Below are 18,728 nucleotides of genomic sequence, written 5' to 3'. Positions count from 1 at the left end.
CATACCCTCTCTCCTGCTTTTGCTCCCTGACAACTGGTATTTAGAGGCATCTTGCCTCTGAGGCAGGAGGTGGCCCATAGCCACCAAACTAGTAGCCGTTTATAGACCTGTTCATTAATCTGTCCAAAACCCTTATAAGAGCATAAGTTCTTTTAAAAACAATAACTGTTGTGCAACTGTGGTTGGACTACAATTCCCATCATCTCCAACCACAGTGGCCAGTAGTCAGGTATGATGGAAGTTGTAATTCAACAGCTGCAGGAGGGTCAAAGTTGTGTAGCCCTGATCTAGAAGGTTGGCACCAATATACAACATTAGCAATTGTTAATGAACTGGATGAAATGAACTCTTGAGCATGTGAAAACTCAGTATTTGTATGTCAGTAATTTGGATGTTCCTTTATTGGCAAGGAAGTGGAAAAACAAGCAATTTCCACATCTGCTATTTCCACAAAAATAGTGGTGTTCTAATGAGACCTAATGTTGATGTATAGGAGGACCTCAATTTTTGTGGGGGTTCCATTCCACAGCACAACTGCGGATATGGAAACCATGAATATTGAGGCATTACAGCAATGGGGAATTGGGGTTAGGCTCTCGGTCGGGATGAAACATCACCAAAACATCGATTTTCACGGGGAGGGGGGGCATAGGGGGAAGTTGCCTACTATACTTAGCTCCTCCCCCAAGTTGCGTTGTGCCCCAGAATGCCCCCAAATTGGCCCCAAACCACCATTTATTTCTTTTATTAAAAATGGAGCCATTTTGAGGCTCTGAAACACAACATGGTGGTCAGATATGACTTCCACAGTCATTTCCAGCCACCCCTGACTCACAGATACATGAGGCCAACATGTTTTTTTCCTTTGGAGGCGGGGGTGTATGCTGAGATCAGATATCTATTACCCAACTGCGGAAACGCGAATCTGCGGATATCAAGGTCCTCCTGTATTAACATTTCGGCCCCCAAAACATTATATTATAATAAATCCTGTTACAAAAAGAGAGTAGGGATGTGCACGAACCAGCAGATAGCCAGTTTGGCAGCAGAGGGTTTACCTTTTAAGCAGGAAGGAGGGTGCTCTCCCGCCAACCACAGCGTTTCCCCCACTGGCGCTGTGCCAAAAATTGCTGATGCAGGATGGCAGTGTACCCTCTTGCTGCCCTGGTCAGTATTGAACAGGAGGTGGCTGATGCTGATTCGCACAACCCACAAGGAGGGTTGTAATTTTTCCTGATTTTCCTTGCCTCTGAAAATGTTCTGTGCCTTCCAAAAATATGTCCTTGAGGACTGCGCAGTTCTCAGTCATATTTTTGGAAGGCACAGAGCTCTGCCAGAGCCAAGAAAGATCAGCAAAAATCACTCTGGCTGCATTAAGAGCAGCCTCCCACTATGTCTTAATTTCATTAGGATATCAACCAGTGTATTTAAGATCATGGTGTAAGCACCAGAAACATTTTGGATTCTTTTCAGCTTTGTGGTAAGAAGGATATGTAAGCTTAATTATGATTTCTGAATTTTATTATGAAAGTTTGCTTATAATTTTATGATTGAAAGAACAATTAAAATTCAGTTATTTTGAATAAATTATCACAAATTGCAGTTCAGATGTGTCTATCTATCTATCTATCTATCTATCTATCTATCTATCTATCTATCTATCTAGTGAATTAAGACACCAAGGATAAGTCGATGATTTTACATACAAACCTTTTTAAAAATAAATATGCATATGCTAGTGATGAATAGGTCTGTATCTCCCAATTTTGGAGGCATTTCCATCCACTTTAGCTTTTATTTCTTTACTGCTAAAACTTATTCCTGACAATGTTTGTTTATTTTTCACTCTTAACTCAGTATCTCTTTTATTGGGCACAGAACTCTTATGAAAAGCTGAAGAACTTCAGAGATTTGAGCATTTTTCTTCAAATACAGCAGTTACTATTAAAAGTTGATCTTTACAAGGTCTGTTGTGTTGGCTTCTTCTCACGAACATATTTCAACATTTACTTTACTAACTTGAATTTTCAGGAGGCTGTGGCTCAAGCTTTTTTGATAGACTTCAAACGTATGGATGACCCAGACTGCTACTTCTACTCTTTGCCTAGAGAGCTGGAAGACAAGCGGGACCGAATGGCTCAGATGCTCCTGAAAGTTGGACTAAAACCTATTGTTCCAGAGGGAGGATATTTCATGATTGTTGATGTATCTACGTTAAGTTAGTAACGTTTTTATTCTAGGACAGGGATGTGGGTAGCTTGGCCAGTGCCTGTGTCAGAAATGTATTACAAAAAAGGGTCTGTTTGCTTATTTTAGTCATTTGTGATTAACCTAAGTGGCATATCATTTTCTTGAACATAGTGAATGCCATGCTGTAGTTAGACAGTTGATTACAGTATCATAGACAGCTTTGTTTGCTGCTGCAAACAGTGGACTTGTGTTGAGTTCTGTGATCAGTAGTAAAACCTCTCTGTGTCCTGATATCCTTGCATCGTGTGTTTTCCCCATAAGCATCAGGCTCCAATGATGTTGATCAGGGTTTGCGAAAATGCACAGCATCATGACTTCAGGATATGACTACATTTTTCATTACATATAATGGAAGGAGAGGGGCGGATTCAACCCAGGTCTGATTTTTTTTGCCATCAGCTCTTATCGTAAGGTCTAGCTCTGCCTTTACAGTATATTTATTTATTTATTTATTTATTACATCTATATACTGCTACTCAGTTAATCTTGTAAAGTTTTACAACAAAGTAAAATAAACAAAACAATTGAAAGCAGTCAAAATAGTTAAAAGGTTCAGCTTAAAGCCTCCTAAAAAAGGATTTTTCTTCAGGGCACCAACAGTGTTAAGCCTCATATCTCATCAGGGAGCATTTCAAAGCTTGGGGGCAACTATGGAGAAGGCCTGACCCTGAGTTGTAGGGATGGGCCCGGACCGGTCCGGACCTTGGTGGTTCGGTTCGGGGGTGGGGGGTTGCTTTAAGAGCGGCGGGAGGGTTTACTTACCCCTCACGCCGCTTTCCTGCTCTGCGGCCGTAATCATCAGAATAAATGGGGCGGCAGGATACCTCCCTGCCTCCCCTTCCCCGCTGCTGCTCTGCAAACCTTTCCAGTAGTGCTTTGCACGCGCGCACATTGTGCGCGCGCTTCACGTCTCTGACATGTGTGCGCAAAGCACTACTGGGAAGGTTTGCAGAGCAGCAGCGGGGAAGGGGCAGCAGGGAGGTATCCTGCCACCCCATTTACTCTGATGATTACGGCCGCAGAGCAGGAAAGCGGCGGGAGGGGTAAGTAAACCCTCCCACCGCTCTTAAAGCGACCCCCCACCCCAGTGCCGGACCGCTGTGTGGCGATTCCGTGCACACCCCTACTGAGTTGCTGCCAGATGACCTCAACAGGCAGTGGGGATTGTGCAGAAGATACAGTAGTTCTAACACCAAGAGCCATTAACTGGTACTAATGACTACACTGTTAGTAGTCCTCCACTACACTGTTGGGTAGTTCTAATACCACCAGTACTCTTTCCCAGCTGAGATTGTGTGCAGCTCATGTTCTTCGCCTCTGCTGTCTTGCTAGAAAGCTCTGTGCAAAAGTATCTTTTTATTGAAGTTGTTCTAGGAAACAAGCAGTTCTTCCCATGTTTCATTTTTCTGTTTTTTCTTTAAAAAAGGAGTAGATTTATCTGAGATGGAGAAGGATAAACCTTATGATTATAAATTTGTGAAATGGATGATAAAATCTAAGGTAAGATGTTTTCTGTCTCCCTCTTGGTTTACTCCTTCTCTCAAATATATTGTAAGACTTTGTAGGTAAGATTGTGCACTGAATGACAACTGATTTAGAGAATTATGAGCATAGTGTGCAGGGAATTTTTCTTATGTCCCAAGAAAAATAAAGCTTTTTACAGATCTCTGGGGCTGAGCATTTGCCTGAACTCGCCAACCTAGACACAGCCTATGACCTAGAGTAGTAATACTTTATTTCAGTCTTTGACCAGCTGAAAACATGTACGATAGTATTTAAAAGTACACAAAACTAGAACCCAGCAAAAAACCCTTAAATTGCCAGAGTGAAAAACTAAATTACTAAAATTATTAGAATTTGACACTGATGCATGCCAGATTCTATATGCTGCAACGCAAAATGTAGCAACACTGAAAGTAATAGCTGGATTCTGATCATCAAGGAGAAAGGAGGCACAAAATTAATCAGATATGGCCTAGAGTGTCACTGCTACAAGAGCAGCTATTCTTCTTCTAAATTCTTTATGACAAGTTTCTGGCTGTGACTGGTTCCAGGGGATCCAGAAAGTACTTCTAGAAGAAAAGGACACAACTAATCCAGAAAGGAATATTTCAAAATTCCAACATGGTAAATGTTTTCCTGCACATGAAGAAAATAATATACAGTTTGCATGTAGTTTGACAACAGCTTCCCAGATTATATACACAGTGTGTACATGCAGCAAAAATCCCACATTTGAAATGTGCATATACAATCTGAAATGTTCATATACAATCTTTCACAATGACACAGTGAGTTGTCTTTGATGCAGAGATTTTGTAATGTGCAACGCAGCCCCAAGACAGTCAGTAGCCTTTAAACTCTCACAAAAATATGGTTAGTATTTTCAAATTGTAAACTGTTATATATCCATATTGTATTCTGTCATTTCAGAAATTGTCAGCTATTCCACTTACCTCATTTTGTGGCCCAGAGACCAAAGAACAGTTTGAGAAATACATACGGTTTTGTTTCATCAAAGTAAGTTTACAATCTGCTCTTAAATAATGTCTGGCATATCATTATTTGTTGCTTTAATTTTCAAGTTAGCTTGTTTAATACTGAATATCCTACTCTAATAAACAGTTAATTTAACACTTTCATAATATTTTCCTAAGAACATAAGAACAACCCTGCTGGATCAGGCCCAAGGCCCATCTAGTCCAGCATCCTGTTTCACACAGAGGCCCACCAGATGCCACTGGAAGCCTACAGGCAGGAGTTGAGGGCATGCCCTCAACTTGCTCTCTCCTGCTGTTACTCCCCTGCAACTGGTATTCAGAGTATATGCTTATTATTTACATAATACCGTTCCTAAAGGCTTTTATGTCAATTATATTGGTAATGCTTGCAGCAATCAGGAAAGGTAGGCCAGTATAGTATCCATATTAAAGCTTGAGGAGGGGCAGGATGGAAGTTGAGAGGCAGGAGAAGACTGTTTAAAGCTTTAAAACAAATTTCCAGCCCACATCACTGGATTGATGTCAGACTAGTAAATTAGCAGATAATAAGTAGCATCATATCTTTGGGCATGCTTTACTGTCCCCCCATCCTTAGTATATGACTGTGCTTTTCCAGAAACTGTATCCACTGATGTTTACTTTTCTGACAGTAACATGGAACATTACAGGTGAAACTCGGAAAATTAGAATATCGTGCAAAAGTCCATTAATTTCAGTAATGCAAATTAAAAGGTGAAACTGATATATGAGACAGACGCATTACATGCAAAGCGAGATAAGTCAAGCCTTAATTTGTTATAATTGTGATGATCATGGCGTACAGCTCATGAAAACCCCAAATCCACAATCCCAGAAAATTAGAATATTACATGGAACCAATAAGACAAGGATTGTAGAATAGAACAATATCGGACCTCTGAAAAGTATAAGCATGCATATGTATTCAGTACTTGGTTTGGGCCCCTTTTGCAGCAATTACTGCCTCAATGCGGCGTGGCATGGATGCTATCAGCCTGTGGCACTGATGAGGTGTTATGGAAGACCAGGATGCTCCATTAGCGGCCTTCAGGTCTTCTGCATTGTTTGGTCTCATGTCTCTCATCCTTCTTTTGGCAATGCCCCATAGATTCTCTATGGGGTCAGGTCAGGTGAGTTTGCTGGCCAATCAAGCACAGTACACTGTATACTTTCCAGAGGTCCGATATTGTTCTATTCTACAATCCTTGTCTTCTTGGTTCCATGTAATATTCTAATTTTCTGGGATTGTGGATTTAGGGTTTTCATGAGCTGTACGCCATGATCATCACAATTATAACAAATTAAGGCTTGACTTATCTCGCTTTGCATGTAATGCGTCTGTCTCATATATCAGTTTCACCTTTTAATTTGCATTACTGAAATTAATGGACTTTTGCACGATATTCTAATTTTCCGAGTTTCACCTGTATGTTATTAAAAGTTAAGATGTTATTTTTCCCCCAGTTCCTTTAGTTTTTTCCTTTATACATAGTTCTTCAATACATAATGATGTAAATATATTATACTACTGAGTTGCCATGTTACAATATTTTAAGTGTTCCAGTATAACTAATTCTAAGTGAATTTTGAATTTGATCTTTAAACCATATTAAGTGTATGTTTTCCCCCTTTGTCCAATATTTCATTTGAACTACTTGGAAAACCTTGAGAGATTTATACCGCATCTAAAATTAATATGGTATACATTTTTAAAAAATAAATAAATAGGTCAGATAACATACCAAATCAGAGGAAATTTTATGAGGAGAAAAATATTATTCAAATAAGGAAATTTTGCATGGAAACCCAACAATTTCCAGAAAACCCACATCGCTGTATAAAGCCTTCACCTTGCCCTTGGTGACCTCTAAATATCCAGTCTGAAAATGAAGCCTGACCCTTCATCTGCCTAGCCCTGTTCTGTATTGTGTTTCTTGGTCATGCTAAAGTAGAATGGAATGGAATATTGGGGACTGGATTTTTATGCAAGAAAGTAACAATTCCATGTTCTAAGGAGTGGTTGTCTCTACATATTAAATAGTGCTCAAACCCGAACAATGCATGCAAATTCTCCTCCTGTAGCCTCACGGAATTGTGGGAAAGATGAGAAGCTATCACTGACCTACCTGGGTCAGTAGGTAGTTTACCGTGCCTCCAGCAGACAGTAGCAGCTACTGAGCAGAGGAGGAGGAGGAGAAGAGATGGAACAGGGCCATAGCTTAGTGGTAGCGCTTCTGCTTCGCATGCAGAAAGTTTCAGGTTCAATCAAAGTATGTCTGGATAGGGCTGGGAGAGACCCCTGTCTGAAAGCTTGGAGAACTGCTGCCAGTCCATCTAGAGAGTATTGAGCTAGATGGACCAATGGTCTGACTCGGTATAGGGCAGTTCCCTGCCTTCCTAGAAGGTGGTGGCTTTCTTCTGGCTACTGTAAGCTGTCCTTGCTTCCTCTGCTCTTTCTTCGGTTCCTAAATGAGACAGTCTCTGATTGTAAGAAAATTAGTTGGCACCCAGTGCAGTGCAATCCCATAGCTTATACACTATATTTTGCTGTGTTGTTTCAGGATTTTTAACCCATTGTGGTGTTTTGTGTTGACAGAAAGACAGCACATTGGATGCAGCAGAAGTGATCCTGAAGAACTGGAAGAAACACTGACCCGGAAATGAAACACTTCAGTCAGTTTAATTATCTTTGTGTAAACAGTTAGTTGTATGGTTAAAATCAGATTTGCAATTTCATGTAAAAAGGTCTAATTGGACTATACTGCCATCTGCTGTGAATATTAATAATGTGATCAAAGGTATTAATCGTTATAATCTTCTATCTTTAAAATGATACAGAAGAACCTCGTTACTCGCAGGGGTTCCGTTCCTCACCTACTATTACACACAGTGGAACTGCAAAATAACCAGGCATTATTCCTGTGGGGAAAGGGAAGTTAAGTTCCAGGCTGGAGGGAAAATGGCAAAAAACGGCAAAAAAACCCCCTTACTTAGGTGTGCTCCACAGTGTCTCCATACATCCAGGAATCCCCCCATGTGCCCATATATGCCCCCAAAAGGATGTATTGCCCCCCCCAAACCACAAAAAAAATAGCAGGAAAAGGTCCGTTTTTTACAAAGAAATGAGTGACAAAATGGCTCCTCCTGTCTCCTGCAGACAAAATGGTGGGCAGAAGTGACCTCCACAGTCACTTCCAGCTCTCTGGGAACCACAGATACATGGGCAGTGTTCCCTCTAAGGCATGCACACATGCCTGCGCTCACAAGTTTTTTTATGTCCGCTCAGTTAATTTTAGATAGCGTTCAGGTTGAATCAGGAAGGCCCCATTCTGAATGCATGTGTGCACAAACTGCCTTGATACTACCACCCAGAAAAAAACTCATTTTGCACACAGATGAAAAAAATTAGAGAGAACACTGTACGTGGGTTTTAACCCTTTGTATCCACCGATACTGGAAATGGGTATCTATTAGACACCCCCTCGATACACAGAACCATGAATAACAAGGACCTACTTTATTGTATTTACCCGAATAGAAGACAACTCTGAATTTAAGATGGTGCCTTAAAAAATACAGGTTACTTGTTGTGGAGGACCCAGCTATCCCACCAGACTATCAAGTGTGAGGAACAGCCCTCTTGTCCTTCTGACTCCTTCACCGCTGCCACCAAGTGGGCTTTTGGCAAGGCTGACTCCACTGCAACAGCCCTTTCAGGAATTCAAAAAAAATTTAAACCAAACGTTAGTAGAGTGGAAAGGCCTATAGGCGTGTGGTGGAGACAATCAACAAGCTCTACTATATTAACAAGAAAGTTTTTACTAAAATCAAAAGTTCCAATTAAAACATTACTTTACAGAAAATCACAAAATAATACTCTCAAAGCAAGTCAGGGTAAGTAACAATCTGTAGGCTTTTTAACATGGCTCCGTTCTATACAGGCTCTCCTTCAGAATATTTCTCTTTACTTTCTCTGGCTAGCTGGGCAGACTTCTTTGTTCAAGGGATAGCACAGGTATGGCTCAATCCAGCCTGGTTACTTCCCCACTTTCAGTGATTTCAGCTCAAAGTCCTGGCTTGCTGGCAACTCTAGCAGTCTCCAGCAACCGCATGTTCTCTACTTCTTTAATTCTCTCCCAGGTTTCTTTTACCAGCCTTTCTTTCCAAGTTTCTCTCTCCAGTAGCTTCTTGCCAACTCTTCTTCTGCAGATTCTCTCAGCCTGACTCAACTGGACTCCAGCTCTATTTAGCAGACAGCTCCAGACTGAACTTCTCCAATTCCACTGCACTCAATCCCTATCAAACTTCCCCAATATATACACTTCTTCTATCACATCAGTTACATAGTTCAGCCAATCAGAACTCAACAAAACATTCCCTCCATAATTTAAAATATTTTTCCTCCAAAGCCCAACTGATAGATTTGCCAAAACCAAAAGTGAAACAAGAAAAACACAACTGAACGTTTACCCTATACAGAGACTAACTATAATGCAAAACACTTTTACAAGGAAAAAGGGGTTTGTAAGCACAAAAATCAATGCAGATTTACAATTCTTTTAAGTGGGCTTATTTACAAAAAAAAAACCCCAGGGGGTCCAGTCCGCGTTCCTTCACACCTGTATTTATCCAAAAGGAAGAGGACTCTAAATTTAAGACAATCTCCCAATTTCTAACATCAAAGAACTTGGAGGGAAACCTAGAATGGATTTACATAAATATGGTAAAATTACCAAAACATTCAGTTGAAATCTTTTTTTTACAAAAAAATCTAGATTTTTAAAAAATATGCTGAATTAAAATACAGAATCCCAGTCCAGTGAGCTTCTTTATCCTTGTACAAGATATAATACATTTACTGTATGGCTTTTGTTTTCTTTCTGCCGAACAGTAATTCTCTGTTATTCCAACGGCAATTGAACTGTGTGTGAGAGCTTGAACAACTGGATACCTGGGCAGGGTATCTTGCTATACTAGGTAGGACCAGAAAAGGCCATGGCATCAGGGGCATAGCAAGGTTGGAGTGGGTCCTGAGACAAAAAGTGAAGATGTGCCGCTACTCCCCACCCCCTTCTTCAGAGAATCAAGAGAGGGAGAGCAAAGAGCAAACTGTCACCTAGCTCAGGGATTATCAACGTTGGGTCCCCAGATGTTATTGGACTTCAACTCCCATAATCCGTAGCCCCAGTGACCTTTGGTTGGGGATTATGGGAGCTGAAGTCCAATAACATCTGGCAACCCAACGTTGAGAATCCCTGACCTAGCTGACAGGCCCCCCTCCTTCAGGGGCCCAGTAATATTTTCTCCCCCCCCCGCTTCAGTTGTAGCTATGCCCCACATGGTGACAGAGGAATGATGGCCTGCTTATGCATGGTATGTAGGGGATGAATCAGAGCGGTCTTGCCATCAACACTTCTTTCAACTTCTGTTAGAGCCCAGGCTAAATTGAGTATGGCACTAACAGCCTAAAAACAGAGGCATAACTGATGTTCACAGAATCCATTTCTGTAGGTCTCCATGTGGTAGGATGGGAATGATGCTCTACACAACTTGAAATGAGTCAGTTATTAACATATTTGAGATCGTATTCAAGCCACCTAATGGTGCAGTAGGGAAGTAACTTGCCTAGGGAGCAAGAGGTTGCTGGTTCAAACCCCCACTGGTATGTTTCCTAGACTATGGGAAACACCTATATCGGGCAGTAGCAATATAGGAAGATGCTGAAAGGCATCATCTCTTACTGCACAGGAGGAGGCAGTGGTAAACTCCTCCTGTATTCTACCAAAGACAACCACAGGGCTCTGTGGTCGCCAGGAGTTGACATCGACTCGACGGCACAACTTTAACTCTACCTTTTTATTAACTGTTCACTTTAAAATAATCATGCATGTGGAGGTGCATAACTCTCAAAAACGTGCAAAAGACTAAATATAACTTTAAAAAAAAAATCGCTTTTTTAAAATTGGGAGGTGTGGACTTCCAGTCTCCCACACAAAAGTTCTACAGCAGAAAGTTACAGTGAAGTCCTCAAACAACTTAAAAATCATTTATTAAGGTTCGGTATATCGTGCATCATACTGAGCCACTAATCCAGTTGCATTGTTCATCATCAGTTATGTCAAGATATATTCATTTGCATGTTGAAGTTGCTGTGGTAATCAATCTGAGAAAAACACCACTTCAGCACTCTGAAATGCTTCTACTGTCTTGAGGGGCAGCCAATTAAATGGTTACTAATAACACAAATGCAGTTTTAATGCACATAAATAAATAATAATAAAAGCCCTGTAACTGGAATGAATAAAAAAATTAGATATACTCACAGATCATGCATGGAATGTTATTAATTTCACTGAAGGGATATGGGAATGACTATGGAAGAGAGAGGTCAGATGGTGGCTTAGATTCTTGGTTTGAACTTTGCCATTTCACCATGTTGTGTAAATTATTATTTTGTCCTTACAAATTATACAGTGTTATTTCACAATAAAGTTCCTTGAGGATCTGCTAAATATGGTCAGTTTTATAGAATGAAATATTGATTTGATTTAACAAATCATTAAATATGAAATTACTACAAATCTTATCTATTTGTTTTCATTGATGGTGTATACATGCAAAACAGCATGTTGATTTAACATGCCATAGTGTGCCGTCAAGCTGGTGTCAACTCCAACATGCCACAGAGACAAGAATAATCATAGACGAGGCTAATATTAGGCAGGTCCAACCTTAAGTTAAAAAGAAGTGAATCACCAGCCCATGGTTTTCTTCATCTGTAGTGTGGTATAGTAGTTAGAGTGTTGGACTAAGACTGGGAAGACCTGAGTTCAAATCCCTATTCAGCTATGAAACTCACTGGGTGACTGAGCCAGTCACTTCTCTCTCAGCCTAACCTGAGAGAGAAGGGTCAAGGGGTCATTTTTGGGGGTTGGGGGCAATTAGGGGGGCTGGGGGTGATTTGGGGGACATTTTCAGGGGTCGGGGTGATTCAATTTTTCAAACTTGTTTTCAGTCACTTTGCAATTGCAGTTCCCCTAACCACTTGTTTGCTATTGAAACCAATGGCTCATCTACCATTAGGCACGTAGCCTGACGGCCAGCGGCCCATGTGTGACTGCGGCAGCAGCCCACTCACCCCACACTCTGCATTTGATGTCAGACGCGGGGTGTGTGGTCTGGCTCCCGAACAGTCAGAAGCGGCTCTTCCCAGCCTTGGTAGGGAAGAGCCGCTCCTGGCTGTGCTGTGAATGCAGCGCTGGCCATTTAACTCCCAAAGGGGCTGCGTGGCCCCTTTGGGAGTTAGATTTGGGCTGGTGCTGTATTTTCAGCGCAGCCAGGAGTGGCTCTTCCCTGCCTTAAAGGGAAGAGTGTGGCCATGCTGTGAATGCAGCGGCCATTTAACTCCCGAACGGGGGCCGCGCGGCCCTCACTTGGGAGCGAAACCAGCACCCCTGCATCTGACGTCAGATGCGGGGTGTGTGTGTCAGGGCCGCAAGGCGCAGCCCCTGATTGGGCGCAGCCCTGGTTTTTTTTAACCCATTTGCCCAATGGTGGCTCCGCCCCTGTCTACCGTGAATATGCCAACCACGAGGGTTTCCAGGAACGGAACCCTCATGGTTGACGAAGGTCGACTGTACTTGAAACTAAGGCTGCAAGTCTGTGCATGTGTACTGGAGAGTAAGCCCCACTGAAATTAGTGGGACTTATTTCCCAGTGAACATGAATAGGATTGCCATCCTAAACTCTGAATTTCAACTAATAATCCCTTATTTTTGAAGTCCAGAGCTTCAGACATTTCTAAAAACTTATCTTCACAATCAGCTAGAATTATTAGATATCCTATAACAGGGCTCTCTCTCCTTGCCCTTTCATTATGTGGAAACCATTGCTGCTAGTAATGTAAACTGAACAAAATATTTTCCACTGGGTTTCAGAAAGCATGATAAATGGTGAAATAATATAAATTGACAGAAATATATATTCATTTCTGCAAGGACACAAACAGTAGGAAAAATCTGTAACTTTAGTTGTAAGTGGAGAGGTCAACAAGGGCAACTTTTACTAGTGGGGGAATAAACAGAATTGGCAAAAGTCCTAGATTCCTGAACACTAGAGGTTTGATGCTGAGGAATGGTTGTTACCTAAATATGTTTTGCTGTCATCTAGGAATTCAACATATTTTCTCAGACTGGCTGAGAAAATTTATTTTCTCCAGTAATAGTCCTTCACTGCACAAGGCATGCCAAAGATTAATAGGGATAATATCTTCACAGTTCTGACACACCTGGCTTGTGGACTGTTTTATGGCACAATTCAAGGCTTTAAAGCACTATACAGCTTAGGAGCCATGTGCCTGAAGGATCACCTTCTCCCATATGCCTTCTTGATTTCTATGGTTTTCACTGGAATCCCTCTTCTTCAGATGTCAGGTAGGGATGTGCAAGGTCTGGGGTTACCTTTAAGGAGCAGGGAGGGTGCCCTTACTCCCACTGGCACTCTTGCCATAATTGCTGGCGCGTGCTGGCAGAGTACCTCCACACACGTGATAATGAAATGTTTAATCCAGGCCTACAAATAAGTATATAAAAATATATAAAAGTATGTATTAAAGTGTAACTCAAAAGTTTGGTTCACATCCCTAATGGAATATGAAGCTAACAGGAGGCCAGAGTTAAGAGCAAAAGGCCCCCTCCCAAGAATGTGGGTTGAGGGGCCCACCGAGGCAACAGGTACCAGGAGTGGTCAAGCACAGGCCATTAGTTGAATTCCTTCGCCAGCTGAAAGAGGGTCTGGCTGGTATGAAAAGATACCATAGGGATTAAAGTTGTCAGAAGCCAGGTAGTTAATCATCTTCTCAGGCTCTAGATGACACCTCTGGAATATGTAAGTTTGATAACTAATGACGTGTATTAATCGCTTTATTGATATGCATGTATGATTGAAACCTATAAAAACTTACCTGCTGTATAACTTGGCGTGCAGTATCATCCAGATGCACTCTGATGATACTCGTGCCTTTCATGATATGAAATAAAGCGCTTTCTTTGAGCACGTACCCTTGTTGTTTGACTTCATTCAGTTAAGACAACAAGTATATTGGCGAGAATTGAGTCTAATCCTCTTTGGTTCTGGCAAGACGCCCCATTCTCTATCCAAGTGATAAACGGATGAAAGCAAAGTGGCTGAATCAAACAGGAAGGCTGGATTCTAGAGGGATCTTTTCCCCGCAACACACGCATCGGGCACTTCTGGTTGGATGCTAAGTGTTAAGTGGTAAGGAGGTACTCTGTCGCTCCGTGCCAGAGATTTTGGCAAGACCGCCAGTGAGGGTGGGGGTAAGGGTACCCTCACTGCTCCTTAAAGGTAAACCCGCTGCTGCCGCCGGACTGGCCAAATGCTGGACCTCCAAACCAGTTCGGTGGTCTTGAAAAGGTTTGTGCACATCCCTAATGTCAGATATCTGGTGAATCATGGAAAACAGGCCTTTTCAGCTGTGGTGCCTTAAATCTGAAATGCCCTGACCAGAGAAGATTACATGGTGCCAAACATGATGTACTTTTGGCACTAGGCAGACAAAGACCTTTTTAATTGAACAGGCCTTTCAGCATTTACTGGCTGATTTTAATTGCTATTTATTTGTCCTCCTGCTAGCTTTCATTGTAGTTTTTGCTGATGCTAGTATTACACATATTTGTACGATTGTTCTGTGCTTGGTTTAAAATGTGACACCCCTGTAGTTTGAAGTGGTACAGTCTACCCACCACCTCATGCAACTGCATGTGTAGTAGACCAGAATTAACCTGCATGCAGTAATCTTGAGGACAAATGCACGGTCTGTAGGGGTGACTCCATCTGTGAGTGAACCTAAGGCTGCAATCTTGTGCATGCTTACCTGAGAGTAAGCTCAAATGAGCATAATGGGGCTGGGAGTCACTTTTGAGTAAATAGGCATAGGATTGTACGCACGTTTACTGTGAAGTAAACCCCGCTGAGCAAAATAGGCCTTGCTTGCTCCCTAGTAAACGTGCATAAGGATAAAGGAAGCCTTAACTGAGAGCTCCCCCTCGATCTTTGCCTTCAGATTTCATACGATGTCTAAGGCAGGCGGGGGCGGGTGAAAGGCACTGGCAATCCGCTCCGCTCCGTCTCTTTTGTCCCTTACCACTCTCCATAGCGCAGGCCTTCGTAAATCCCACCCACCAGAGCGTAAAGCATAAAAGGGCGTGAGGCGGCCTGTGTGCGCCCAGCTCTACGCGGACGCCACCGTCACCGTGAAGAGGAAGAAAGATGGCGTCGACTAGCCGGTCAGTAGGAGGAGTTGACGGGCATTCGTGTGCGTGTTGCGGGGGGAGGCCGAGCCTGGGATGGGTGGGTGGGTGCTGGGAAGGCCCCCGGGGAAACAGCCAGCCCAGCACTGCTGCCGCTTGGGCTGCTAGGAGGGTCCCAGGCCCGTGCCGCCCCCTCGCTCCTCTGGACCCTCCGGTCTTCCCGGAGCCTGTTCAACCTTCTTAGCCCCCCACCAGTAGTTCGCCTCGCCTCCCCCCGCCTCCCGCGCCCCCGCCTTCCTTCTTGGCGATCTCCTGCGTCTCCTCCTTTTCTCCCCAGACTGAGCTGCTTTCTCTTCGTGTTCATCTTCTCCCTAGTCTATAATCTGACCCCCCGCTTCCATTCCCCAGCCTCCACTTACCCCACAGTCTGGATTTCTGCCTCTTGTCGTCTGTGGGGCGGCGGGGTCGCAGTAAGTCCCTTCTGAGGCCTTGCCGCCTTCCTCGATCCCTTAACATTTATCGTTGGGTTCTGTCCTGCGTGTCTATTCGCAATATGTCGTGGATCAGCCGCGCAACCTCCTCCTGGTCGCTATTGAGAGCTGTTCCATACAGCTGCTTGGGCTCTGGGACAATGAAAAATAAAAAATCTGCCACACAGGGCAGTGCCTACGATTATCAAGTAATCGTGGGGGAAAGGGCGGCGTGGGGGAACCACCCTCGCCTGCTCCTGTGCTTCAAACAACAGCGAGATGGCAAGAAACCAGCAGGCGGAAGCTCTCGGTAGTATGGTGATGAAGCTGTTACCAATCGGACCATCAAGCTGCTGTTCACACCGTGGAGTGGCCTGCCTCGTGGAGTGGTGGGCTCTCCCTCGCTAGGGGTTTTCAAACGGAGGCTGGACTGCCACCTATCAGGGGTGCTGTAACAGTTGCCTCCTGTGAGCAGGGAGTCGGCTTGGAAGACCTCCAAGGTTGCTTTCAACTAAAATGCTATGAAAAACACAGCCATGGAGACTGTTTTGCGAAGCTGGTAATTCTAAGAGTGCCTCTTTAGCTTCTGCTATGCACACGTAAGCACATACCTCAAGTTGCAAGTGGGTGACTGCACCTGTCATTCAGTCCTACCTCTAACTCTTTGCTGTTTTGGCAGAGCTAGGAATGGGCTCTCTTAAATGAGTACAAATGTTTAGCAAGCAGACAGGATACAGAGCGAGTGGCAGCCCATATTTTAGCAGACCAGTGCAACTGTTTTAGAGATTTGCCTTTGGAAGCTCCTCCTCCGCCTCAGTTCTTGTAACATCCTGCTGTTTGCCATTTTAGATGTCTTATTAGAATATAAATTTATACATGATACTTATTTTTGTAATTTGAAGTTCAGTAGCATTTCTAGCTGGATAGAATTTGAGTAATAGAAGAATGTAGGGGATTTTTAAGTTTTAGTTAATATTCACTTTAAAACAACTAAAATTTAACTTTTAGTGTATTCATAGTGAAAAACAAATATTCATATAAACTGAGCTTCTACCCAATGATAACAACACAGTAGGTCACACGATAGTTCTTAATTTCCTGAGGCATTAATGAGTTGAGAATGAACAGTGTGGTGTATCTTCAGAACTCTTAGTAAAATTATTCTTAATACATTAATAAAATTGGAAAAATTATGTCACTTCTTTCAGTCCTGTCCTTTGAAAACAAAGTCCTCTTAAATTCCGCACCCATACCAATTCACTGTTGGGTAAACATTCTGGCTGCTCTGACTTCCCTTATTATCATGATCATGTAGCTGGTAGTTATGCAGTTAGCCTAGATTAGTAATGTGAAACAGATCATTTTGTGTGTTCTGTTCACTTACTAATTTACCCTTGTTGACACTATTGGTAAAAGCCAGTAGCTAAAGGAGGTTGCCAAGTTCTATTTATTCCTTGCAGGAGATTGGGTTGGTTCTTGTGAATTGATTCCAGAATGCTAACAAGGGTAGTAAAGATGAAAAGCACTTTCTTTGGTGGTTCTGGTATATTCCTTACTTGTGATTCTAGGATATTTTGCTGTCAAATCAAAGCATTACCAATGCTATTCAGGCATGGATTATCACAAAGGAATACTGACATGTTCTGGTGCCCACAGAGTAAACAAAGAGTATAGGACAATGTCAGTATCCTTTTCACTGATACAAGTTAATGAAAGTAGGTAAACATGGATGATTTTTTAAAAATATTTTAAACTTCTCTTTTTTTAAACTCCCTGGTTAAAATGAAATCTGAATATGAACATGTTAAATTTTTATTTATAATATCTATCCCTTTGTAACACTGTAAATTAAAATCTTATTTTCTATACAAATACTAGCAAAATATATTTTGGAGGGTAGACTTTAAATATGACACAGTATTGTTGATATGGGCCTGATACTGGCAATAATCTCATGCACTGGAATCCATGCCCCTGGCTCCAATATAAGTCATAAGAACAGCCCTGCTGGATCAGGCCGAAGGCCCATCTAGTCCAGCATCCTGTTTCACACAGTGGCCCACCAGATGCAGCTGGAAGCCACAGGCAGGAGTTGAGGGCATGCCCCCTCTCCTGCTGTAACTCCCCTGCAACTGGTACTCAGAGGCATCCTGTCTTTGAGGCTGGATTGAGTCATCCTGCTTCTCATTAGGAAGCATCCCACCTTCATGAACTTTTATACTCCTTCATGCTCATAATACCTGAATTGTGTAATTTGCTTAGTTCTTAAATTATTTACTTTCTTAGAAAAACAAAGCCATTTCTTTTTCATCGTATGAACATAAGCTACTTTTCCAAATAACAAACTGCTTTTCCAAATAACAAACTACCTGCTTCTAGAAAGTTCTGGGTCCTAGTTGACATAAGGCATCATATACTGTGCGGGAGATGGCAATGGTATATAGGAAGCTGCCATATACTGAGTCTGACCATAGGTCCATCTAGCTCAGTATTGTCTACCCAGACTAGCAGCGGTTTCTCCAAAGGTGCAGGTAGGAATATCTCTCATCCATATCTTGGAGATGCCAGGAAGGGAACTTGGAACCTTCTGTTCTTCCCAAAGTGGCTCCATCCCCTAAGGGGAGTATCTTACAGTGTTCACGCATCAAGCCTCCCATTCATATGCAACCAGGGTGGACCTTGATTAGCTAAGGGGACAAGTCCTGCTTGCTACGACAATACCCCTCCTGTATTCTAACAAAGAAAACCACATGGCTCTGTGGTTGCCAGGAGTCAACACCTACTCGATGGCACAACTTTATCTTTTTAAGAGAAGTTGTAATCACTTTCTATTTCTCATTTAAAGATGGTATTGGGCAAGGCATGTCAGTTGTGCAATACAGAAGGGGCTGTTCTTGTGGTAGTAAGCATGACTTGTCCCCTTTGCTAAGAGGGTTCGCCCTGGTTGCATATGAATGGGAGACTACATGTGTGAGCACTGCAAGATATTCCCCTTGGGGAATGGTGCTGCTTTGGGAAGAGTACCTGCATGTTTACATGCAGAAGGTTCCAGGCTCTCTCCCTGGCACCTCCAGATAGGGCTGAGATTGTCTCCTGCCTGAAACCTTGGAGAAGCCACTGCAGCATCACTGCAAAGAAGATTGTAAATGCTTTATTGAGTTGTGAATTAACATATTTTAGTCGTTAGATTAACTAATTACTATCCATCATATTTAGGT

General features: G+C 42.5%; 2 protein-coding genes across 6 annotated transcripts in view; both read left to right on the top strand.

The window, feature by feature from the left end:
• Positions 1-11,350, top strand: part of KYAT3 (kynurenine aminotransferase 3) — a 54,272-nt gene extending 42,922 nt beyond the window's left edge. For all 5 annotated transcript variants that reach the window (XM_053246625.1, XM_053246623.1, XM_053246621.1 and 2 more), the window contains 4 exons: positions 2,032-2,218; positions 3,677-3,750; positions 4,684-4,770; positions 7,366-11,350. In XM_053246625.1, coding sequence (XP_053102600.1) covers positions 2,032-2,218; positions 3,677-3,750; positions 4,684-4,770; positions 7,366-7,422 — 405 coding nt within the window. In that variant the 3' untranslated portion in view covers positions 7,423-11,350. The remainder of the gene's footprint in view (positions 1-2,031; positions 2,219-3,676; positions 3,751-4,683; positions 4,771-7,365) is intronic.
• Positions 11,351-14,917: 3,567 nt separating this feature from the next.
• The window catches only part of GTF2B (general transcription factor IIB), a 42,213-nt gene continuing 38,402 nt past the window's right edge, over positions 14,918-18,728 (top strand). The window contains exon 1 of the mRNA XM_053246626.1: positions 14,918-15,076. Within this exon, the coding sequence (XP_053102601.1) occupies positions 15,060-15,076 (17 nt within the window). The 5' untranslated portion in view covers positions 14,918-15,059. The remainder of the gene's footprint in view (positions 15,077-18,728) is intronic.

Source organism: Hemicordylus capensis, chromosome 4 (assembly GCF_027244095.1).
Source record: "Hemicordylus capensis ecotype Gifberg chromosome 4, rHemCap1.1.pri, whole genome shotgun sequence".
NCBI classification, from domain to species: Eukaryota; Metazoa; Chordata; class Lepidosauria; order Squamata; family Cordylidae; genus Hemicordylus; species Hemicordylus capensis.
Note: the sequence above shows the minus strand (reverse complement) of the source record. Positions and strands in the feature narration are given on the sequence as shown.